This window comes from Nicotiana tabacum, chromosome 13 (assembly GCF_000715075.1).
Source record: "Nicotiana tabacum cultivar K326 chromosome 13, ASM71507v2, whole genome shotgun sequence".
Taxonomy (NCBI): domain Eukaryota; kingdom Viridiplantae; phylum Streptophyta; class Magnoliopsida; order Solanales; family Solanaceae; genus Nicotiana; species Nicotiana tabacum.
The window spans coordinates 121,241,124-121,265,128 of record NC_134092.1 but is presented as its reverse complement, the minus strand read 5'-3'; the positions used below and the strand labels follow the sequence as shown (position 1 = coordinate 121,265,128).

Sequence of the window (24,005 nt, the reverse complement as noted above, 5' to 3'; positions counted from 1 at the left end):
TAGGACTATCTGTCCTTAACTTTTGAACTTGTAACTCTAAGTTCAGGACTACATGTCCTTATTTTTTTAACTTGGAACTCTAAGTTTAGGACTACCTGTCCTTAATTTTTGTGCTTGTAACTCTAACTTAAGGACTACCTGTCCTTAATTTTTGAACTTTCAACTCTAACTTCATGACCAAGTGTGGCTGCACGATTCTGATACAAGTGATGATGAATGATTGTTGGATCTAACCTATGTAGATATTGGAATTTGGGTGAAGGTGTTCTTAATCACAAAACAAATTTTAATCTGATATGAACCTTCGGAGTTTCGCTTTTGGTTAAGGTAATGCTTATTGAACTTGGGTCTCTTAATTAGTTTATTTTGCCCCATGATTTATTTTTTTGCTTTTCAGAACGTAACCTTCAGTTGCAAGGCTATTTTGAGCCGCATGAATATGAACTACTCTTTTGGGAAGGAAAAGAGATAGAGGAAATCGTCTTTTCATATTAATTTTAATACACTAGTGGCTACTTTTACTCAGCATTAAAAATACTGGATAAAAAGTAAATATCACTTTAAATAGTCGCTACCCTACACAATTTTTACTATAATTAATCTAATTAAATTAGCCCATAATATTTATTTGGACAAATATATTTAATATATAATCTAAATATTTTATTGGGTTTAAATCCGATAAAATTTATATGCCTACAGATACTTAGGTAGAATTAAGTAGTTTTTCATTTTAAAAAAAATCAGATTTTTGATACTTTATAAGAAAGTATTCATTGAGATTGAAGGAAGTGCAAGCAGTTTGTGACAATCACAAAATGTTTCGCATTACTTAATTGTGGTTGAATATGAAAATAAAAATACTTGAACTTGGTTTGACATTGTTGAAGACGGACTTTGATCTAGGATATGGAAAAATACCTATCTTTAATTACAACATGCAAAAGTATATCGCTCCTCCCTTTAAGATAAGAGTTATTGTCATCGTAATGGCACAATAGGAGTTGGTGCCTAAGAAATGATTAGTATTAAATATGCAAAACATGAAGACAAAACCATCAAATATTAATTCATGATAGGAATGGGGCATGAAACATTAAACACAAGTAAAATTAATTACAATTGTTTAAACTCCAATCACTTTTCCTCACTTTATGTTTATTTTGTGTCAAACTGCAAGAAAAGTGGACCAAATTATGAATCCCAAAGGTATCAAAATGAGACCAAAGAATCGATGCCCACCAAACTTCTACTTTTTCCCAGCCCACCATTCTCATCGTCGGACCATTACTTTTCCATTTCAAAACTTAAAAGAAAAAAATAAGATAACAAAAAACAGAAAAAGGATCCCAAAAAAAAAGAATCATGTATGCACCAAATTAATATAAAAAAGTACCACTGAGGACGGCTTCTTATTTTACACTGGGTAGTGAAGTGGTTCGTGAAGGTTAAATAAGACCTTAAAAGGGTAGACATCAACCGCGAAGAAGAGTTTGTCGGACCATCATTCTTTACTTCCCGATCTCCAAGAAAAAAGAAATACAGTATCCACTGTCTGAAGTTCGCTCATATCGACTTGTCCAAAAGTTAGTTAACCTGTACGAGGGATGCAACTGCCCTTACTTTTTAGATTTACTCACACTTAATGTTTCATTATATTTTCAAGTCGGTTGCCTAAAGTTATCCAGTACATATTAGAGACAGTAGATATTGCCTAAAGTTACCCTGTACATATTGAGTCATAAAAAAGAAAAAAGTCATATTAAATTATAAATTAAGGTTAGAATATGGTTTCATTAACTATAGTTTTTGGCAAGCAAGTCCTTTAGCGAGCCGAGAAGCCAAAAAATTAGAAAAAAACAAGTCGCTCGCTCTATTGAAACAACAATTTCATAGCGGGACACATTAAGCCGTATATAGAGAAGTTGACGAAAGGAAGCGTGGATCTGCGAACGATCGATGGCGCTTTCCAGACTTCGTCATCCGGTGATTCTCCGAGCTCCTTCTCTTCTCCGTGCTCGCCGTCTTCTCGCCGCCGGCCCATCCAACTCTTCCACTTTCCGATCTCTCCATCAGTACGCTTTTCTCCTTACATTTTTGTCCATTTTTTGAATTCTAGCTCGTATAATAAGAATTACAAATTGCTGAATGTTGGCGTGGATTATAGAGATTGGTACATTCGGAGAAAAGTTAATCTGTGTGTGTTCGAATTCTGGCAGTACGTATTTGAGATTGACAAGTCTCGCAAGTACTTATAGCTTGGCCAAACAGGCTATTAGTCTATTGCTTTTTTTTTTTCTTTATATTATTCATTGGCTCTTTTATTTTGTTGCTCTCGGATTTTGGTTGATCAAGGAAATGGACACCTGTTGAAATTTAAAAAAAAACGAAGAAGCTATAGGGGATGAGTTGAGGACAAAAATGCATTTTTTTTGGTAGTTCAGGCATGCTTTAGGCTAGAAATAGCTCGTGCAGCGGCCAGCGCATACATGGTGGATTCAATCGCCTACTGGTCTTTGTGGGCATACATACCTAATGCATTGCTCAAATGATAATATTTCTCCCATTTTGATGAACCTTACTGAACTGTTTGAGACCTCAAATTTAATAGATTTACGGTCTAAGTTACTCCCTTTTTTTTGTTACTGTTAAGTAATTTGAAGATGTCCGTCTTGTCAATGGGCAAATCTTTAAGAAGAATCTGAGGAGAAAGCGGATTTTCCTTCATCTAACATGCTCCAAAGGTTCTATCTAGTGTTGTCAAAGACTCATTTGAGGTGCGCTTAAGCCCTGAAGCTCAGAGAAGGTCAGGGTGTGCTTCGTGTCACTTAGGCTGCACTACAACGTAGGCAAAGCACTAAAGCATGCGCCTCATTGCCCATAAAATTCTATCTTGAATAGAACGGTACTAAACAATAAATATATCTGCAAAAAAGATATATTAACTGTTAAGGAAATCATTATGAATGAGGTTATTACTTTTTTCTTGCATTTCATATGCATTTTTACTTTTTCTTTTGTTGCCCCTTTTCTAACGAAAGCTCACTTTGCGCTTAAAGCCTGATAGACTCGGTGCACTTTTTAACGCTTTTCGGCTTTGACAACACTGGTTCTATCTTCATTTGGAGGGCGAGGATTGGGATTCATTATGGTGGAAAATTTCAGTCGTGAAAGAAGAGGATTATTTTGTTTTTAGGGCGTGTGCAAGAGTCATTTCATTTAATATCCAGTCAGATTAAGGGCATCTAATGCAATTCAAGACGCATGCCGATTAGTTTGACCGATTATATAACTATGTGTCGTGGGAAAAGTGGCTTGCAGTATTGGTTGTAGTTTGGCAGAAATAAAATGAATATGGGTGTCTGTTTGGGTGCAGAATCACGAGTAACTGAATGCTTGTACTTTGCATTGAAGACAAGATATCAAAGATAAAGTAGTAAAAGGAGTAACAAGAAAAGAAATCTAAAATAGAAACAACAATGGAAAGGCTTCATGAGTGCTCTAAACTTGAAAAGGATTTGGCACACAAGACGATTAAGTTTAGTTAAAAAGAAGAAAAGCTTTTCCATCTGTTGATTTTTCTATTTCCTTTCCTCAATAACTTTTTGATATACATATATCAAGGCCCCTTTTGTCCATATTGATTTGATAGGTCAAGTGCTTTGAACTTTAGGTTTTCTTTTTGTTGAGGTAAATCCAAGGCAGCATTGGGATTGCACCCCTTCAATGTAGTTTAGCTATGTTCTTTATTCTAAAGAAAAAATGGTGTGATGCACCAACATTCTAGTACTCTTCGTAATGTACAAGGCTGTGTACCTGTTTCTGTCTGAATATCAATCATTTTTGCCTAAGAAATTTGTACAAGAGCCTCACTTTTCATTTAATTCAAATCAATGATTGTGATGGGTGTTCAAACTTATTGAGAAGCTTTCTTTTTAAGCACTTCACCTGGATAAAGTGTGCATTGTGATGTTCATTATTTGCAGTGTTTCTGGGGAGCTGAATCAAATTCCTGATGTGGAGGCTACGTCACTAAGGTTTGGATGTTAAGAATTTTTGTCCGACCATTTTATTGCTTAATGAATTGGAATATGCCATCCCACTTCAAATTTCTCCATATAATGGGACAAGTTTTAACTGTCATATCTTTGCTAGAGAACTATCATTTAAGATGAATGAATATGTAGAACTTCTTCTATTAGCTAGTCACTGTTTTTCCATTTTCAAATGGTATCGTGATCTAAGTGGCTGTCTTAGATCTAATGCCAAGTCAAAAGCCAAGCATTAAGCTAGTTAAGCATTCTTTTGGGGGCCTGTTGAGTCTCAATCCTAATCCAACCAAAGTCAACCCAATTTTCCAGATTTCATGTAGTCTAGTTGGGGTGTTGAGCAATGATGGATACATTGCCCTAGAAGGGCCTATCATGATGACTCATTGCGTTTTACCCTTCCTATCATGCCTATGGAGGCATGAGTCCTACATTTACATGTTTATGCTAGAAAACGTGAAAAAAACTTGTAGGGCCAACGTAAGCATACCAATACCCTTGTTAAGATACATCTGACAATCTGAAGCGTTTTTTTTTTTTGGTGCAACGGTTAAAAAGTTGTCACAGGTCATGGGTTCAAGTCGCGCAAATAGTCTCTTACAGAAATACAAGATAGTATTGTGTACATCAGATCCGATGTTGTCCGACCCTTCCTTGTACCCCATCATAAGGGAGCTTAGATCACCGAGCTTTCCTTTCTTCTTTTTACAAGTTCAAGATGCTGGAGATGCACCAACTCTTTTTACAGATTTACGCCAAATGAGGATGATACTCCCTCGATCTCAAAGAGAAACTTTCTCCATAAACTTCTTGTTATGTTTTTGAAATCTTCTTGAAAGAAAGAAGGTTGTTTAGGGACTTATTTTCTTTGAAATTAAAATGAAAGGACATTGCAATGATGCAAAGTTACAAGGAGATGGAAAAAGGAATAACAAAAGCTTCACCAAAGGAGTTATGGATCCTAAGACCTGACTACATTAACTCCTTCAAATGTTTGATGAAGAAACTGATTTATCAAGGAAACTTGTCTACTAATTTTGTTGCCAATTATGTCTAGAAAGATACCCGCTTCCCAATGATGGCCATAAGTCTTGTGTATGCACATCCTTGATTGTAGACAATCAAGTCTCTCTCTCCCTCCCTCCAATGTATTTGTGAGAAAGCACGGGAGAAAATATATTATTGATATTAGATAAAGAATACAATACAAGAGGTCCTTATTTATAACTATACTCTACAAAGACATATTACTCTTATTCCAATGTGGGACAAGACTATATTATGTACATATCTGTAAACTAACACTCCCCCTCAAGCCGGTGCAAACAAATCATATGTACCGAGTTTGTTACATATATAACCAATACGAGGACCAGCGAGAGACTTGGTGAAAATATCTGCAAACTGATCATTCGACCTCACAAACTTTGTAGCAATCTCTCCTGAAAGTATCTTTTCTTTGAGGAAGTGACAATCAATCTCAATGTGTTTAGTTCTCTCATGGAACACCAGATTTGATGCAATATGAAGGGTAGCTTGATTATCGCACACAAGTTCCATCCGACCGATTTCACCAAATTTCAACTCTTTGCGCAATTGTTTGGTCCAGACTAGCTCATATGTTGCCATAGCCATTGCTCGATATTCTGCTTCTGCACTAGACCGAGCAATTATATTCTGTTTCTTGCTCTTCCAAGACACCAAATTTCCTCCTACTAAAACATAATATCCAGACGGAGAACGTCTATCATAAGGTGATCCTGCCCAATCAGCATCTGAGTATCCAATGATCTGCTCATGACCTCGATCCTCAAACAGTAACCCTTTGCCTGGAGCTGATTTTATATACCGAATAATGCGGACAACTGCATCCCAATGACTATCACAAGGAGAATTCATAAACTGACTTACAACACTCACAGGATAAGAAATGTCGGGTCTAGTCACTATGAGATAATTTAATTTACCAACCAGCCACCTATAGCTTGCAGGATCGCTAAGCGGCTTCCTCTGTCCTGGCAGAAGTTTAGAATTCGGATCCTTCGGTCTGCAACTTATCATCCCTGTCTCCTCAAGAATGTCTAAAACATATTTTCTTTGAGAAATAACAATACCTGAGCTAGACTGAGCAACCTCAATACCTAGAAAGTGCTTTAATCTGCCTAGATCCTTAGTTTGGAAGTGCTGGAAGAGATGCTGCTTCAGATTGGTAATACCATCCTTATCATTGTCAGTAATAACAATATCATCAACATAGACTACTAGATAAATACAGAGACTTGAAGCAAAGTGCCGATAAAATACAAAGTGATCAGCTTCACTATGAGTCACGCCAAACTCCTGGATAACCGTGCTTAACTTACCAAACCAGGCTCGAGGAAACTGCTTTAGACCATAAAGTGACCGACGCAAGCGACATACAAGGTCACGAGACTCCCCCTAAGCAACAAAACTAGGTGGTTGCTCCATATAAACCTCATCCTCAAGATCACCGTGAAGAAATGCATTCTTAATGTCCAGCTGATAGAGAGGCCAATGAGGAACCGCAACCATGGATAGAAAAAGGTGGACTATGCGACTTTAGCCACGGGAGAGAAGGTATCACTGTAATCGAGCCCAAATATCTGAGTATATCCTTTGGCAACAAGAAGGGCCTTAAGTCGATCAACCTGGCCATCGGGCCAACTTTGACTGCATAAACCCAACGACAACCAACTGTAGATTTACTTGCATCTCGTCACTCATAGCCTGTCGCCATCCTGAATGAGACAACGCTTCACCTGTAGACTTAGAGATGAAAACCGAGGACAAAGAAGATATAAAAGTATAATGGGGAGATAACAGACGATGATAACTTAAACCGACATGATGGGGATTAGGATTAAGTGTGGTCCGTATACCTTTCCGAAGTGCAATCAGTGTACTAGGAAGAGACAAGTCCGCAGTAGGAGTAAGGTCAGGTGCAGGACGAGAACTAGTTGGGCCTGATGTAGGGCGCGAACGACTATGATAAGTCAAGAGTGGTGTTCTCGTGGCTGAGTTTCTAGGAGGAACAACACTAGACTCCTCAACGGTTGGTATGAGTGAAACTTCTGTGGTCGAATGTGGAGGAGGAGCTATAGTAAACTCCTCAAAGGTCGGTATAGGTAAGACCTCAGATATATCATGGTGGTCAGCAGAGGTAAAGAAAGGTTTAGACTCAAAAAATATGACGTCATCTGACATAAGGTATCTACGAAGATCAGGGGAATAACAACAATATCCCTTCTGAACACAAGAATAACCAAGGAAGACACACTTAAGAGCACGAGGAGCTAACTTATCTTTCCCAGGGGCTAAGTTATGAACAAAACACGTGCTCCCAAAAACACGAGGTGGAAGAGAGTATAAGGGTGACTGGGGAAACAATACTGAATGCGGAATTCGATCCTTGATGGGAGATGAAGGCATCCGATTAATCAAATAACAAGCTGTGAGAATCAGTGGCGGAGACAGGATATTTGCGAAGGGGGTTCAAAAATTTTAAAAATCAAATACACAATGAAGCTAGCCAACCCAAAAAAAATAAAATTGATGACAACATATTTCATTAATAGAAAGAGAAGTTCTCAACACAAACATAGTGTTAAGATAAACAGTGCTCAATCTAATGTTCATATAATTCATCAAAGACTTCAATTCTAAAGTTTATCATCAATTATCACCAAAGATCGAGTCAAATTATTAGCTTTGATAGATTTTTATTAATCATTGTAACATATGCAGCAAAAGGGAATAAAATATCAGCAATTATCACCAAAGATCGAGTCAAAAGTATCTCAATTTTAAAAAAAATCAGCAATTATTTTCCATAAGTTTATCAAAGCAAATGCAGTAGAAAACTCAATAATTTACATTATTAAAGTCTGCAGATTCAAGAATCAAAAAACAACAAACAAGAGTCATTAACCTAAATTAAGAATAACCAATAAAACACTAATAAAATTCGGAAAAAGTTAGAAAGAACAAGGAATTTACCTGGGATGCCAATGCCATGACACAAGAATAGCAAGCAACATCAACAAGGTAGAGAGATTGAAGAGAGAGAGGGAGTGGAGTGAGCCAGTGAGGCAACAGAGAGAGAGAGATTTAGGGATTTTAACCCAAAGTCAGTCACGTTTTTGGGGGAAAAACATATTAAAAGAGACGAAACGAAACGACGTCGTTTCGTTTCGTTTAAAATTTAAAAAAAAGTCTGAGGTAAAAAGATTAGATTGCAGCTGACGGGAATTGAACCTGCGACCTTCTACAAAATCTGAACACCCTTGACCACTAAGCCAAGCTTTTGGCTTGTGTCAATGGGGTTCAACATATTATATCTATACGTAAATAAAAAAATTACCCCTATATAAATAGTGTAATTTTCCGACGAAGGGTGTTCGGATGAACACCCTTCCGATTAATCAAATAACAAGCTGTGAGAACTGAATCGCCCCAAAAACGCAACGGAACACGAGATTCAATTAGAAGTGTGCGAGCAGTCTCAATAAGGTGCCTATTCTTTCTCTCTGCAACCCCATTTTGCTGAGGGGTATAAGGACAAGATGTCTGATGAATAATTCCTTGAGAAGTCATAAACTGCTGAAACTGAGAAGATAAATATTCTAAGGCATTATCACTGCGAAAAATGCGAATAGAAACACCAAATTGGTTTTTGATTTCAGCACAAAAACTCTGGAATATAGAAAATAACTCAAAACGATCTTTCATTAAGAAAAACCAAGTACATCTTGAATAATCATCAATAAAACTAACAAACTAACGAAATCCCAAGGTTGAACTGACTCTACTAGGACCCCATATATCATAATGAACTAAGGAGAAAACAGACTCTGCATGACTCTCAACACTACGCGAAAAGGAGGCTCGGGTATGTTTCACAAGCTGACACGACTCACAATCTAATGTAGACAAACTAGATAAACTAGGCACCATCTTCTGAAGTTTGGATAAACTCGGATGTCCTAAACGTCTGTGGATTAGGTCTGGAGGATCTGTAACTAGACATATTATGGAAGGACTGAGTGAGTTAAGGTGGTAAAGGCCTTCTAATTCACGTCCTGTACCAATTGTCTGTCCCGTACTGCGGTCCTGCATAATAAAAGAATCGTCAATAAAATATATACCACGATGGAGGGCACGAGTCAAACGACTAACAGATGCAAGACTAAAAAGATAGCCAGGGACATAAAGAACGGAATCTAGGATGATCGAAGATAAGGGATTAGCTTGTCTAACTCCTTTTGCCGTAGTTTGACATCCATTGGCTAAAGTAACAGTGGGAAGAGACTGTGAATATACAATATTCGACAAAAGTGATATATTACCAGAGATTTGATCAGAAGCGCCTGAGTCCATGACCCATGGTCCAAGAGTACTAGACTGGGAAACACAAGCAAAAGAATTACCAGCAACAGAAGTATCAGTCTGAGCAACCGAGGCTACTTGTGGAGATGTCTGCTTACTTGCTCGATACTGAAGGAGCTCATTATATTCTTCTTTAGATAAAGAAAATCCCTGGTTACCTGTAGTCTCGGTTTGAGCAATGTAAGCATTTTTGGGTGGACGACCATGTAAGGAATAACACATTTCACGAGTGTGTTCAAGTTTGTGACAATAAGAACACTTGGGTCTAGATCTTCCAAAACAACCTCCTCCTCGTCTATTCTCCATAGTTTGAGACGCCCAAACATCCACTGTCTGGGATGCGAGAACAGAGGAATGAAGTATCTGTGATGAGATCACTGGGTGACATGGTGCTGCAGCAAGGCGAACTAATCGAGAGAATAATTCATCAACTGTGGGGACAGTCGGACTAGCCAAAATCTGGTCGCGTACTGAATCAAGATCATTAGGAAGTCCAGCGAGGGTAAGAACTAGAAACATCTTCTGTCGTTGCTCTTGTTGTTTTTCAACACTAGTAAAAACTGGCATCAACTTCTCAAATTCCTCCATGATTGCCTGTACTTGACCCAAGTAAGTAGACATATCTAATTCCTGCTTCTTTAAGTTTGTCATCCGCGATATCACATCATAGAAGTGAGATATGTCATTAGTGTATAAGGTACGAGCCTTTGCCCAAACCAAATAACATGCCTGGAATGGACGAAACAAGGGCATCAACTTGGAATCAATAGATCGCCACAAGATGCTACATAACTGAGCATCGATCTTTGCCCAAAGTGTTATTATCGCCTTTTCATCTCGTTCGCTAGACTGTTTGATTAGATGATCTTGAACACCTTGACCTTTACACCACAACTCGACAGATGAAGCCCAAGCTAAATAGTTTGAACTTCCCATTAAAGGTTCAGAGGTAATCATAACACTAGAGCTTCCAGAACTCATGTTTCTAGACCCAAAAACATCAAATCCCAACGACATCGTTGCAAATTATTACCAAATAAGAGAAAGAATCAACTGTAATCCACTGAAACAGAGTAAGGAAACACTGAAACAGAATAAGGGAATATTGTAGTCGTCGGAATCTTACTGTAGCCGTCGGGAAAAACTCAAAGTGGTTGGAATGAAACGAAAACAGTAAGGGTAGGATCGGAATTACTAGGCGACCCAACTGTTCTAAAGGAATTTTTCAAGAAATGGCCGGTAGTGATCGTACGCGTTGGCGCGTGATCTCACGCGCGTGAGCTTCTGGTGGCGCGTAAGGAGGCTGCTGCCGGAGATTTTCACTGGGGTTTGGTCACCGGACAATGACGACTTTTGTGGTAGTGTTGGATTTTGCACAACACTGACGGAGACAAAGAAGACGCAAACAACCTTGAAAAAAAAGTCGCCGGAAAAAGACTTTCGGTGACTGATTTCTCTTCCCGGAGTCGCTGGAATTTATGCACAGCGATAAATCTCTCACGATTGCTCTGATACCATGTAAAAAAGCACGGGAGAAAATATATTATTGATATTAGATAAAGAATACAATACAAGAGGTCCTTATTTATAGCTATACTCTACAAGGACATATTACTCTTATTCCAATGCGGGACAAGACTACATTATGTACATATCTGTAAACTAACAGTATTGTTGAGTATTGTTGTGTGACTGGGACATATGTTGTGAATTAGATGATGCACATCTGCATAAATTGGCAGCCATGAAAGTAATAAAGTTCTAAAGACTCCTCAATGAATTCTTCTATTCTTACTATGGGCGCTAATAAGGTTTCTCATATCATATGCAAAGTTAATAAAATTCTCGAGAGATGAAATTTAAATTATATAATGACCAGCTAAATTTGACTTTCTGCTGTAGTTTTTAGTTTACGGTGCCAATAGTAGCATAGTTTCTTAGTTAATCCTCTGTCTTGCATATTACAATATTGGGACTTGTCATGCTGGTTTAGCAGAAAAACCAACTTAATGGACTAATAAGGATAGACAAGATTCTTTGCATGGAGATGATATGGTTCCTTGACGGATTAAGTTGCATCAATATTAATTATTAATCAGCTGGAGGTAGATTAATCTGCTTTGTAATAGTTTCTTCTCAAACTTTATGCTGTTCGCTAACTAAGAAGTTCCGCCAGGCCTTTACATTTCCGTCTGCTCAGTGGAATCCATGACATACCATCTAAGGTTAGTTGCAATACTTGTCTGCCAATTAAATTTCATTATTTTATGTTTCTCTAATTTAATGTTGAAAATGTTGCAGTTACAAAGTGGTGTTCGGCATCTATCGTCAGCTGGTAAGTATATTTTACAAATGATGTTGCTCCTACTTTATGTCATTATCTTTCCAACATGCATAGATTGCGTTTAGTAGCTTCCGCTGTCGTATCTTGACTCACAAGTGCCAACACCGAATGAAATCAATAAGGTGTGCATTGGAAAAGAGCATATAAAAAGAGAAGTAAGTAGAGTACAGCTTTAGAATTAGAAATTCTTTCAACTTCTGACATCTAAGAGAAATTGAAGAAAACTCGGAGATAAGTCCTTTAAAGTCGGTGCTTTTAATAACATTTGTTTGTAGGAGATCGTTGCTTTAGTGATGTGCTTATCTCTTGTATCTCATTTATAATATTTTTCTATGAAAAATAACGCCCCCATATCATCATTTTATTACATAAATATGAATTTGCTTCTTGTAACTTCCATGTTTTTGGATAAATTGAATGATAAAGAGATGGATTAGTAGTTCATTTTCTCTGACCTGATGTGTAAATCTGGTGGTTTGGAGGCTGTAGGTTTAGCTGTGTTTACTTCTAAGTACCTTCGAATCTTGTACTTAGAATATAGTGGCTGCTCCATCACACTTAATCATTTGGAAAGACGTCTGTCCCCTTCTAGATATATAAATGTATGTCTTATGTTGCTAAACACTTGACCTTCTCACCTGGGACAGATAGAGAAGCCTAACAAAGCAATTTTGGTCCTAGGTGGTGCAACTTAAATCTAAGGTGTTTCCTTTCCAGCAAGTGTTTGGTTACTATGTGTGTATCTTGTGTTCTCCGAATATATGATTTTACCATCCTCTTATCGGTTTAATATATGCTATGGGGCCATTGGCCCACAAGATATTAACTCATTCCTTATCATATGGTTAAGAGCCCAAAGATAGCAAATCTGGTTATTGTGTGGTGCATTAGCTTGTAACATAATGCATGAATTTTGAAGAGCAGTTAAAGTCTTTAACTTATATATGGGATAGGTAGTCTTCTTAGGGGTCGTTTGGTAGGGTGTATAAGAATAGTGCGGAATATGGTGTATTAGTAATGCAGGGATTAGTAATGCATGGTTTAGTAATGCAAGCATTAGTTATGCAGATATTATTTCTTATAAACTGTTTGGTGTGGTGTATTAAAAATTATAATGTATTGCATAATTTTTTAGAAAAATAGTTGTTTACAAAAATGCCCTCCATATTCTCTAGCTTTAAGGGGTTTTAAGGACAATTTTGTCTTTAACCATACTAATGCATGCATTAATAGCCTTTGTATTACTAATGCCATGGTTTTCTATGCATTACTTATACATAGGCTAATACCAAGTATGATGTATAACTAATGCAAGTATTAGTTATACACAGGTTGAAAAAATGTACCAAACAAGGTATTAGTAATGCATAGAGCTAATGCTTGTATTATTTTTTCTAATACCTCCTACCAAACAACCCCTTAGTTTATAAGGTGTTAGGCACAATATCCTCTCGAAGATGTAGGCTTTAGGTGTGGAGTCTCTTGGAGAAACCGTCTTGTCTGATGAAGCTGCAATGTTACTTCCCCCATAAGTGAATCTGTTTTCTATTTGAGAAAGAAAGTGGAACGATATTTAGTGCCCTTTGGACACGTTAAAAAATGAAAAGCATTTCACTTTTATACAACTTATATTTGAACCATGTGAGAAATTACTGAAAATATGAGATTATGAGGCAGAAATGAGGGCTTTGTTAAATGTTATAATCTTATTTCCTATTATTGCAGAGGCTCCTTTGCATACAGAGGTGGCAATGCCAGCTTTGTCCCCTACAATGGTAATGGCGTTATTTCTAAATGATGAAGTGTTCTGCTTGCTATTTCCTTATTATTGTGGAAATCCTTAACTTGCCTGTTCATCTCATTGCCAGACTCAAGGTAATATAGCAAAGTGGAGAAAGAAAGAGGGGGACAAGGTCAGTTGTTTTTCATGGTTACCTGAAGTTAAAGTCATAGCTCAAGTTCACGTTGAAACAGAGATAATGCCATCTAAAGTTTAAGGTTCAATAATTGAAAGTTCTTTGTTATTACACTCAGTTGAATTCTGATTTCCTAACAGATTGAAGTGGGGGACATACTATGTGAGATAGAGACTGATAAAGCAACACTTGAGTTTGAAAGTCTTGAAGAAGGGTAAGCCTATATTCCAGTTGTGATGTATTTATTTATAACTTATCTGATGCTCTTTTTTGTAAGGTAATTAGTGCTCTTTTCTGATTTCATCATTTCCTTTAGATATTTTGTATGTGATTAATGATCTTCACTGATTCTTTTGCTGTTCCTAAATGCCATAATTACTCACTCTAATCATCATATTAACAGTGCACTTCTTTAATGTTTTTGCTTTTGTTGTTTTGGGATATTATTTGCAGTTTTCTAGCAAAGATATTGGTCCCTGAAGGAACAAAAGATGTACCAGTCGGACAGGCTATAGCAATTACGGTAATGAGAGTTCTCAGATATTTCTCCTGCCACTTTTCCTCTTCATTTTCTCTTCTGTGATTATCTCCTGTCAGTCAAGCACCACGGAAATATAATTGAAGTGACAATGCTGCAGTTTTCTTTTCTCTTTTCCTCTGAAGTTCTTTGGTGCAAAATGAAAAAAGAAGTCTGTGTTAAGTCAAGAATTTCCATTGTCCATTTTATTTGAACCGCAAGGGAACTTAAAAATCTCATTTGGGAAGTGTGTATTCTCTCTGAAAAGCTTGTTCATTTCTTCCCCTTTCAGAAGAAAAGAAGCATGGGCCTCTTTCCTAGAACAACTTTATTGTCTTGGTTCAAACTCAATATCTTTTTCTTTCACTTGTACTTTTAATTTAAATAAAATTTTCCTATTCGTACCTATAGCTGGATATATATTTTAAAGCTTAGTATCATACTCTATAAAATTGAAACCATTGGTTAGAAATTCCATTAAAAGTTCTTGATTTATAAATTTTTTTTTTTTTTTTTTTTTCAAAAGATAAGTATGAGAAAGATAAGTGACGGAGAATTTTGATGGAGTAGGAGACCTCTTTCCCCTGTACTAGAAAGTGAATGGTATAAGGATCTCATATTCAAGTGTCGAACTTGGAGGAGAAAGTAATGTATGAAATAAATTGATAGCTTTCTACCTAGAGAGACGAGCAATAAATTTGGTTCTTGGTCGTCTCTATCTTTTTTTGGAGAACAGAACTGTTTCAAAGTTCCTTATCAAAAAGAAATTAAAAAGCCAGAATTGTTTCTAAGTTATTCTTGACTAAATTTAACTCCATTTTCGTAGTAGCATACCAACTGTATTAAGGAGCATTTTAGCGTTTTTTCTTTCGATGTTTCTAAATTCTGAAAGAGTTTACCAACTTAGAGCTTCTTTGTTTGTCAAGTGAACCTTACTGGGTGAACTTGAGAAGGATTTCCGCTAAATGGTTGAGATAAAAAAAAATAGCAAAGATCAGAATGTCGGTAAGTATTGTAATCTCAAAAGAAGATCAATAGGGGAGAGTCTTCACTGAGTACTCTAGGTGGTAAACTCAGGTGGAAGCAATACAACCTTTTAACAGAAAGAGGCAGTCCGCATTTGGAAGGGCCTAGTCCTTTATCTATTCAAATCACATCCCTTTTTATGTTTTAGTTTCCTTTTGCAGAAAGTGTAGCTATAAAAGCAATAACCATCTTATAACTACTTAGTGGGCGTTTGGACATAAGAATTGTAAAATTCCGGAAAAAAGTGAAATTGTTTTTCAAGTGAAAATAGTATTTGAAAACTAGAGTTGTGTTTGGACATGAATATAATTTTAGATTTTTGGGTTGTTTTTGAAAATTTTCAAGTAAAAGTGATCTGAGTGAAAATTTTGAAAAACAGCTTTTTGGAGTTTTTCAAATTTTCGAAAAATTCCAAAATTTATCTTCAAGTGAAAATTTGAAAATTTATGGCTAAACACTGATTTCGGAAAAAAGTGAAAATTTTTCGAAAAAAAGTGAAATTTTTCTTATGTCCAAACGGGCTCTTAGACATGAAGATGTCGTATTAAATGTTTTAGGAGTCTATTAGCAAGTTCTTGTCTTTTTGACGTTCCTCAATTGGCAGTTTATTTTGTTATTCTGACGGTTGAATTACAATCGGTCTCTACCTTAGCGTGACCTAAAATCCATTCCCTGTGAAAATTGAGGATGACTGTCGCCTTTATTGCTTTATTCTATCAATGTTCTTCTGCCTAACTAGATTGGATGTCTCATTTCCTACATGCTTCTAAACGACTTGTGTGAACTGCCATTTATATCTGGTTATTGTAAATATATTCTGCTAATTGAGTAGGTGGAAGAAGCAGATGACATACAAAAAGTCCCTGCTACTGTTGGTGGTGCATCAGAGGTTAAAAATCAGGTATCTTCTCAGACAGATGCAGCAACGGGAGACAGGCCAGAAGCCAGTCCTGTGAATATCAGCACATCTGAACTTCCTCCTCATTTGGTCCTTGATATGCCAGCTTTGTCCCCAACCATGGTATGGACAATTCATAATGGACTCTTGAATTCCCACGCTATACTTGTTTGTTTTTCCTTTCAGTGCTGATAAAATCTTTCTTTGAACTTTTACTTATAGAGCCAAGGTAACATTGCTAAATGGAGGAAAAAGGAAGGTGACAAGGTTGGTGCTGCATGATATGAGGCTAATGAATTTATCACTTAAATACAATGACCCAGACATGGGGCAGTGATGATTAAATTGCATATGCGAATATATATATATATATTTTTTTTTGATACAGATAGCAGTTGGTGATGTTCTCTGTGAGATAGAAACTGACAAAGCAACCCTCGAGTTTGAAAGTCTTGAAGAAGGGTAGATTTCCTATCACATTTTAGATAAGACATTTAATTGCATGAGAATAACATGCCTTTAAAGATTTCTGTTATCTTTCACTGTACTCTTTGAGATAACTATTTCCAAGAAATTTTAGTTATCCGAAAAAGCAGCCTTAAAATAGTGAAGGAAGAGTCCTTCATGCACTGTTCATATTAACATTACATAATAGACAAGGCCATCCTAGTTATATACTATTAATTTTTGGGAGGAATACGTGAGTTGTTCATTATGGTTCTCGTATTTCCGAATCTTCAAAGTAGGGGACATTACATTCCATCTGTATCCTGTTTGCTCTTGCAGATTGTGAAGTTTTTTTCCTTGGATTTAATATTGGTTTTGCAATTGCATATGTTCATTTTGATGCCCTCAAAAAATTATTTTTATTTGTTACAATTGCAGATTCTTAGCTAAAATAGTGGCACCTGAAGGTTCAAAAGATGTGGCTGTTGGGCAGCCTATTGCAATCACAGTAAGTTGCTAATGCTCCTCTCTTTTCACCAACTGAGAAAAGTTACAGGACTTTTTGTTGTCTTAACAATTAGAAGATGCAGATCAGTCGGTAGAGATTTGGATAGGGACTTGTCTTAGTTCTCTTTGTTAATTTGACAGCGTAAATTTACTTTCTGTGCATTATAATCCTTGGCATCATATGGAATTAATTCTTCTGTTTTGCAAGGTTGAGGATGAAAATGATATTGAAGAAGTGAGGACATCAATCAGCGGCAACAATGTCGTCAAGGAAGAAAAGACGGTCCGTCAGGATGCCACAGCTGAACTTAGAACTCAGACGACAGGTTTCAACAGAATCAGTCCAGCTGCAAAAATGTTAATCATGGAACATGGTTTAGATGCATCATCAATTCCAGCATCTGGTCCTCGTGGTACCCTGTTAAAGGGAGATGTTCTCGTTGCATTGAAGTCTGGAAAGGGATCAACCAAAATTTCGTCAATTAAGAAGGAAACTCCATCTCCCCCTATGGTCGACCAACAAGCTACTCCAACAGAGTCACTTGGGTTGAAATCTGATGGACAACAAAAAGATGCTTATGAAGATTTACCCAATAGTCAGATTCGCAAGGTACTACGAACTACGATCAGCAGTTATCTAATCCTTTTATCTTATAGGACTTATTAGATGATAGAGCTTGAATTGTGTTGCATGAGTTATGTTATATCATATTTGCTAACACATTGAAAAGAAATGTAAGGAAGATCTTAACTCGTGGACAAGACTCAGTTTCATCTATCTATAAAATAGCCTCTTCAATTTTAAATGTGGGTCAGAAAATAAGAGATGAAAAGGGATAAATTAATGACTGATAATTTGATGAATACAAGATACACCAACTTAAAGGTTTAAACACAATACACATTATATTTGCCCATCATAAGGCTATCTTTTTGTAATTTAATAAAGTAATAAAATTTTATTAATGAAGGGCATACATACCCGTATACAAGAAATATACCAAAAAGTAGAGAAGCCTCACAAGAAAATATGGCTCTCTATGAATGGCACCCGATCTTCTATTGTTTAAGGAATCTCACGGGTGCACCAAAACACAATAAGGGAAAAGAGGCTAATCATCAGATGTACGACGTCCTTCTCTACTCCAGCAAAAGCTCTCCTAGTTTTCTCTCTCTCTAAATGGTCCGTGTAAGTGCAAGTGAAGTGATATCCGAAGCCCTGCGTCTTCTTCTCCATCTTCTGAAAGTCCAGCTAAATGATACCTCTTTAATCGTGTCTGGTATCACCCATTGTAGGCCAAACCAACACTGTATTTCCCACCACAAGCGAGATGCAATCTGACAATGTAAAAGGAGGGAAAGACAATATCTAACTAAAAAACTTAACTCTTCCAACATTCCAACTCTTAACTTGTTGCTTTAACACTTATGATTCTAAAACACCTCTTCAACTTAACAAATTCCTCCCTGCTCATGGCTAGGGCTGGACATCTGGCCCATAAACAATATAATACAGGGGTCCAACATTAAAGCAAGAATAGAAATGGGTCTAGCTCTGATGCCATACTAAGAAATGGATATTTTGCCAAACTCAACCCCAAAAGCTAGCTCAATAGGTGAGGATATCCAAGACATTATCAGGAGACGACAACCCATTTTCCTCCACCAATGTGGGACACTTAACAAATCTCACACTTCGAAAATAAATGTTGAACATACAAATATGGAGGGGAGATATTAAAAGATAAAAACTTGTACAAGAAATTGGAAGTCGAAGTGATAACATTTGGAAGTTTGTAGGTTATTATGGAAGTAATTTTGGGAAAAGTTTTGTTTTATTTGGAGAAAGCAGTTGTGTACTGTTAACCAAATAAATGTGATAAACCTTTTTTAAAAAAACTTTTAGTGGCCTAAAAAATTTAAGATGGCAGTAATAACGAATTTCAGTGTTCTTAAATATCACTGCATCTCTAGACCTACTGAGTTGTCCTTTCTTGAATGAGTATTCAATAATGAATAACAAATTGATCTGTGAGATCTGAACTTAGAAGGTTCAGTTTGCAAATCATCCAAGGAGAAGTTGAAATATGAAGAAATAGAAGATTCAACATATTACAACTTAAAATAAAAAATATGCTAATAAATTAGCTGCTTAAACAAGGACGCCAGATAGGGTATTAGCTTTTCTTTTTTCCCTCTTTTCTGCTGAATTGCTAGTTATGTAGTATACTCATTGTGGTTTTGCTCTATTCTTGGGCTCCACTTTCTACTTGGGCTTTTGCTTCTACATAGTTCTTATTTTCACTAAGCAGAGGTTCCAACAATGTATTCTTCAAGTGGAGTTCCCAATCTCTTTTCATGAATAAAGGTGACTTGCATTGATGACATCTCGTACTTAATTTGTCATCGCTCAATCCTTATCTTTTGCAGGTGATAGCAGCAAGGTTATTGGAATCTAAGCAATCTACCCCTCATTTATATTTGTCCACAGGTTCTGTCAATTGTCAAGTTCGTAGTGCTTTAAAATAGTACTCTTAGTAATCTACTAATGTCTAACATGTGGAACTTTTATCAAATTAATTGTCGTTTCTAGCAGATGTTATATTGGACTCCCTTCTCTCCTTCAGAAAGGAGCTTAAAGGTATAGAATTAAAGTGTTTAATTTGCCTTGTTGCTTTTGCTGATATTCCTTCATAATTTGTTTGGCGCATCTTTAACTTGTGTAGAAAAGTATGATGTTAAAGTCTCGGTGAATGACATTGTCATCAAAGTGGTTGCAACAGCATTGAGAAATGTACCAGAAGCAAATGGTGAGATTAATATTTCATTGCTAATTTAAGTTCTTAACTTATTTCATATTAACAACTAAAATGTAGGATGATGTGAAGCATAATTATATATGAAGCCTAATTGCGAATTCATTTAGTACGTGGAAGCCAAGCTTTCTAGCTTTGTTAGAGGAATGACCATATCTTTTTTCTCAATTTTGATATTTCCCCATCAGTTCCATTTAGTTTTTCCATGTCAGGAAAAGACCATGTGATCCCTGAAAGGAGGTGTAGGTGGGAGAAAAGATAGGTTTTCTGGTAAATGCAGTTGGTGTCTGTTGTAACATGCACTTCAACAACAATAAACCCAGTGAAAATCCCACAAGTGGGGTCTGAGGAGGGTAGAGTGTACGCAGACCTTATCCCTACCTTTGTGAGGGTAGAGAGACTGTTTTCGATAGACCCTAAAGATGAGAAATAAGCAATAGCAACAAGCAGTACCAACAACACGATACTAGATAAACCGAAGCAAAAGAGACAAGAATGTAACATGCACTTAGATATCCTAAAAGTCTTTTACAAACTTATATTTATCATGTTCTGTTTTAGGTACTTCAGAAAATTATGAGTTATATTTCAGTAAAGTAATGAAGATTGATAATGTTGCATTAACAATAATTTACTTGTCCTTTTTCCCTTTTGTCACAAATGCTCAAGGAGTATCCAATTTTTTCTTATTCGATGAGTCCAGAAATGAATATTGACCTTTTGAAGTGAAGCTATAAATGTATGTATTTCTATTAATATAAATGAAGCATGCTAGCTCTCTTATTTTCAAAGGTCAATCTCCTATAACATCTTTACAGAGAAGCACTTAGATGAGAAGCTTAACCCATTAGGCTTCATCCTAATCATGACAAACTATTACCTTCCTCAGCAAAATCATGTACTACCTCTGCTGTCCAGAGTGAAGCCTCTTGACTGTTCAACTTTTCTTTGCAGGAAAGAATACTCACTTTGTAAAATAGAAACTCTTTCTCATTGTTCCAAACTTTTTTCCTCACAAAGTAGGAGACGTGTCTTGTTACAAATTACAGTATGTTATATTGATATTAACAGATGCTATTGTTACAAACTAACAGCCCTCTATGTACACTTCTTCTCTCTTTGTTCCTCTTCCCATAACTCAAAAGTTATCTATCCTTTGACTTTATATTGTGGAAAGTCAAACTGCTAGTCATACTGGCTCAAGAATTCTGCAGCGATATCCTCTTTGCTTTGGTATATTTTGCAACTTATTGCGTAAAGGGTTGAATATATTTACAGTCTACCTGTTCCTTCAGAGTTAAACTGTTTGTGGTCAATGAGGTGGGTTGAGAACCATGAGGTCTCAGGTTCAAATCCCAGCGGAGGTAAAAGCGCTAGGTGATTTCTTCATGTCTGTCCAAGCCTTGCTGGATAGAGTTACCTAGTACTTGTGCTGGTGGAAGATAGCAGATACCCAATGGAATTAGTCGAGGTGTGCGCAAGCTGCCTGGACACCATGGTTATCAAAAAAAAAAAAAAAACGAGACCACTCCTTCCATTAAAACTTTTGTTGTTTTGGGTCTTCTCCCCAGCATACATAATAACTTTTGATGTCGATGTCCATCTGTTGGTGTTTGTCTAGGATACTGTAAAATGGTAACTTGACATCTTCTCCCATTTGTCTCCGTACATCATGATACCATCTATACCAGCAATTGAGAGTATTATAGTTTTGCTGAACTTTTCTTCTCACAATACCCTTTGACCCCCTTACAAGCACGAAAAGCTGAAAAGGTTGGAGAGGTCATTATATTTAATTGATGGCTATTTTCTTCAAATATGGTCTCCCGCTATCCCAGATTGATTAATTCCCAATGTATGCTTGTTCTTCCTTGAATTTTACTAATAAACTTTAAATTATCAGCACACTAAATGAGTTCCCTTGTACCTAGTAAATTCTATTATTTCATGTCACTGGGTATTTTCATTCTATGATCTCCAATAGGTAGCTAGAACAATTACTTCCTGATGACTAGCTCACTAGGGAGGCTTTCTCCCCTGAAATGTTAGTTCCCTGAAAAGGTTAATCTGTAAATCCATGACAGCTTACTGGGATGTTGGAAAAGGAGAGGTGGTGTTTTGTGATTCTGTTGACATATCAGTTGCGGTTGCCACTGAAAAGGTATGCAACATACTACAATTTCTTTGGACCTCATACAAATCTTGTTCTCATCCCATTCTCTCGAGTTACAGGGCTTGATGACCCCAATTGTCAGGAATGCTGATCAGAAATCCATATCCTCAATTTCTGCGGAGGTAAAATTGGATATAGTGTTGAACTGTTTATTTTTTGAATAGCTGTGGAAATAAGGCTAGTCACAGTATTTACTTCTAAGTGGGGGATATTGAAGTTCTGCGGTATGTCTAAACTATAGAATTATGATGCTTTGAAAGAAACTGCATTTTTGCTCTCAGAAGTTAGCACTAGAAATAATGTAATTTCTTCTGTATGTATAAACTGTTTTTCACCCATTTTTATTTAGAAGTCTAATATCTCAGCTTATTCTGGTATCTTACCTTCTAATTATCATATGCTTGTGCATGAAAGATCAAGGAGCTTGCTGAAAAGGCACGGGCTGGAAAGCTTAAACCTAATGAATACCAAGGTGGCACTTTCAGGTGAATAATCGACTTTGGGTACTATTTGTATAGTATAGAGAGAATTCCTTTGGTCAGGGGTTATATCTTCTCTGTTCTTTATGCAGCATCTCAAATTTGGGCATGTTTCCAGTGGATCGGTTTTGTGCAATTATCAACCCCCCTCAGGTTCTTATACTTTTCTGCCTTCACATGCGGGAGCACCCCTGCACGAAAGATAAATGTTATCTGCTTTCCTTTGACTCAATAGATTAGATTTCCTATATTGTCCTCCCCTGAACTGTTGAACTCCTAAAGTTGATGCATTGGATTTTATAACTTAAGCCTAATAAGTCTGTCAGAACAGGTTATTTCTGCCACTGCTCATAAATCTGCTTTGTCATTAGCTTAGAATCCATAACATTGTAATGTCTTTCCTCAGGCTGGTATACTTGCTGTTGGTAGGGGCAATAAAGTTGTTGAAGCAGTGGTTGGCGCTGACGGTAAAGTTCTGACTGAAAATTCTTCTGGCACAATTGTTTCTCTACTGCAATTTGTTGAATATTGCCAACCCAACTAGTTTGGAATTGAAACATACTAGTAGCAGTTGTTGTTAGTTGATCTTTGGTTCCTTCTTTCCAGGAATTGAGAAGCCAGCTGTAGTTAACAAAATGAGTTTGACTTTATCTGCCGATCATCGCGTGTTTGATGGAAAGGTTGGAGGTAAGTGCAAACATTTGATTGATCTCTTAAACCTTGTAACTGATAGTTGATAGAGGTTGACATTACTTTTCATGCTACTTGTTGCTTGTTTTGCACTTAATCTTGCAAATCATCGCCAAATAGTTTCAAGTCCCAAGTTATTGTACCATCAGTCTTGACTGTCCAAAGTTTCGTAGTTGTCCATTTAATAGATATAGTTATTGTGTTTCTTTTTCTTTTTGTGTCTTTTGATAAGTAAGGAGTGAAGTCAGTTGCCATCCAAGTGGAGTTTATCTTCTTTTTTGTTTGTTTGTTTCTTTCTGCTTTGCTGTTGGGTGCTTATGGTTGAAAGCAAATATGAATCAATCTTGCAGGTGCTTTCATTTCGGCATTGTCTTCTAACTTCAGTGACATCAAGAGGCTTCTAGTGTAATACAATTGAAGTTTACTTAACAAAATATCCTACAGGACAACCTGTGCAGACGGCATAGATCTTTCAGATTTGCCTTTTTCAGATCCTAAGCTTTCTTGTATTTAATGGTGCCATTTTTGTTCTTGAAGATGAGAATGATTGAGGTCCATAAAATTGGACTAGTTTCAATACGAGTGACACCACCATTTCTTCGGTGATATACTCGACAAAGTTTATGACAACGTCATACTCCTATCTGCTTTTCCTGTAAAGTTGTACAATAAAGTGCCTCAGTATTCTTTACCAAATAAAGAGCTGCTGATTCTTTCCCCCCCCTTCTGGCTTGGTA

General features: G+C 36.7%; 1 protein-coding gene across 1 annotated transcript; it reads left to right on the top strand.

The window, feature by feature from the left end:
* Positions 1-1,798: 1,798 nt before the first annotated feature.
* Positions 1,799-23,990, top strand: LOC107817052 (dihydrolipoyllysine-residue acetyltransferase component 1 of pyruvate dehydrogenase complex, mitochondrial). The gene is made up of 23 exons (XM_016642827.2): positions 1,799-2,075; positions 3,987-4,037; positions 11,632-11,680; positions 11,757-11,790; positions 13,525-13,574; positions 13,668-13,712; positions 13,856-13,929; positions 14,169-14,238; positions 16,091-16,279; positions 16,379-16,423; positions 16,545-16,618; positions 17,042-17,111; positions 17,319-17,720; positions 19,541-19,601; positions 19,707-19,751; positions 19,837-19,920; positions 22,011-22,087; positions 22,159-22,221; positions 22,514-22,584; positions 22,671-22,731; positions 22,985-23,045; positions 23,185-23,265; positions 23,619-23,990. The coding sequence occupies exons 1-23, from the start codon at positions 1,960-1,962 to the stop codon at positions 23,675-23,677; spliced, it is 1,932 nt and encodes a 643-aa protein (XP_016498313.1). The 5' UTR covers positions 1,799-1,959; the 3' UTR covers positions 23,678-23,990.
* The last annotated feature ends 15 nt before the right edge of the window (positions 23,991-24,005 follow it).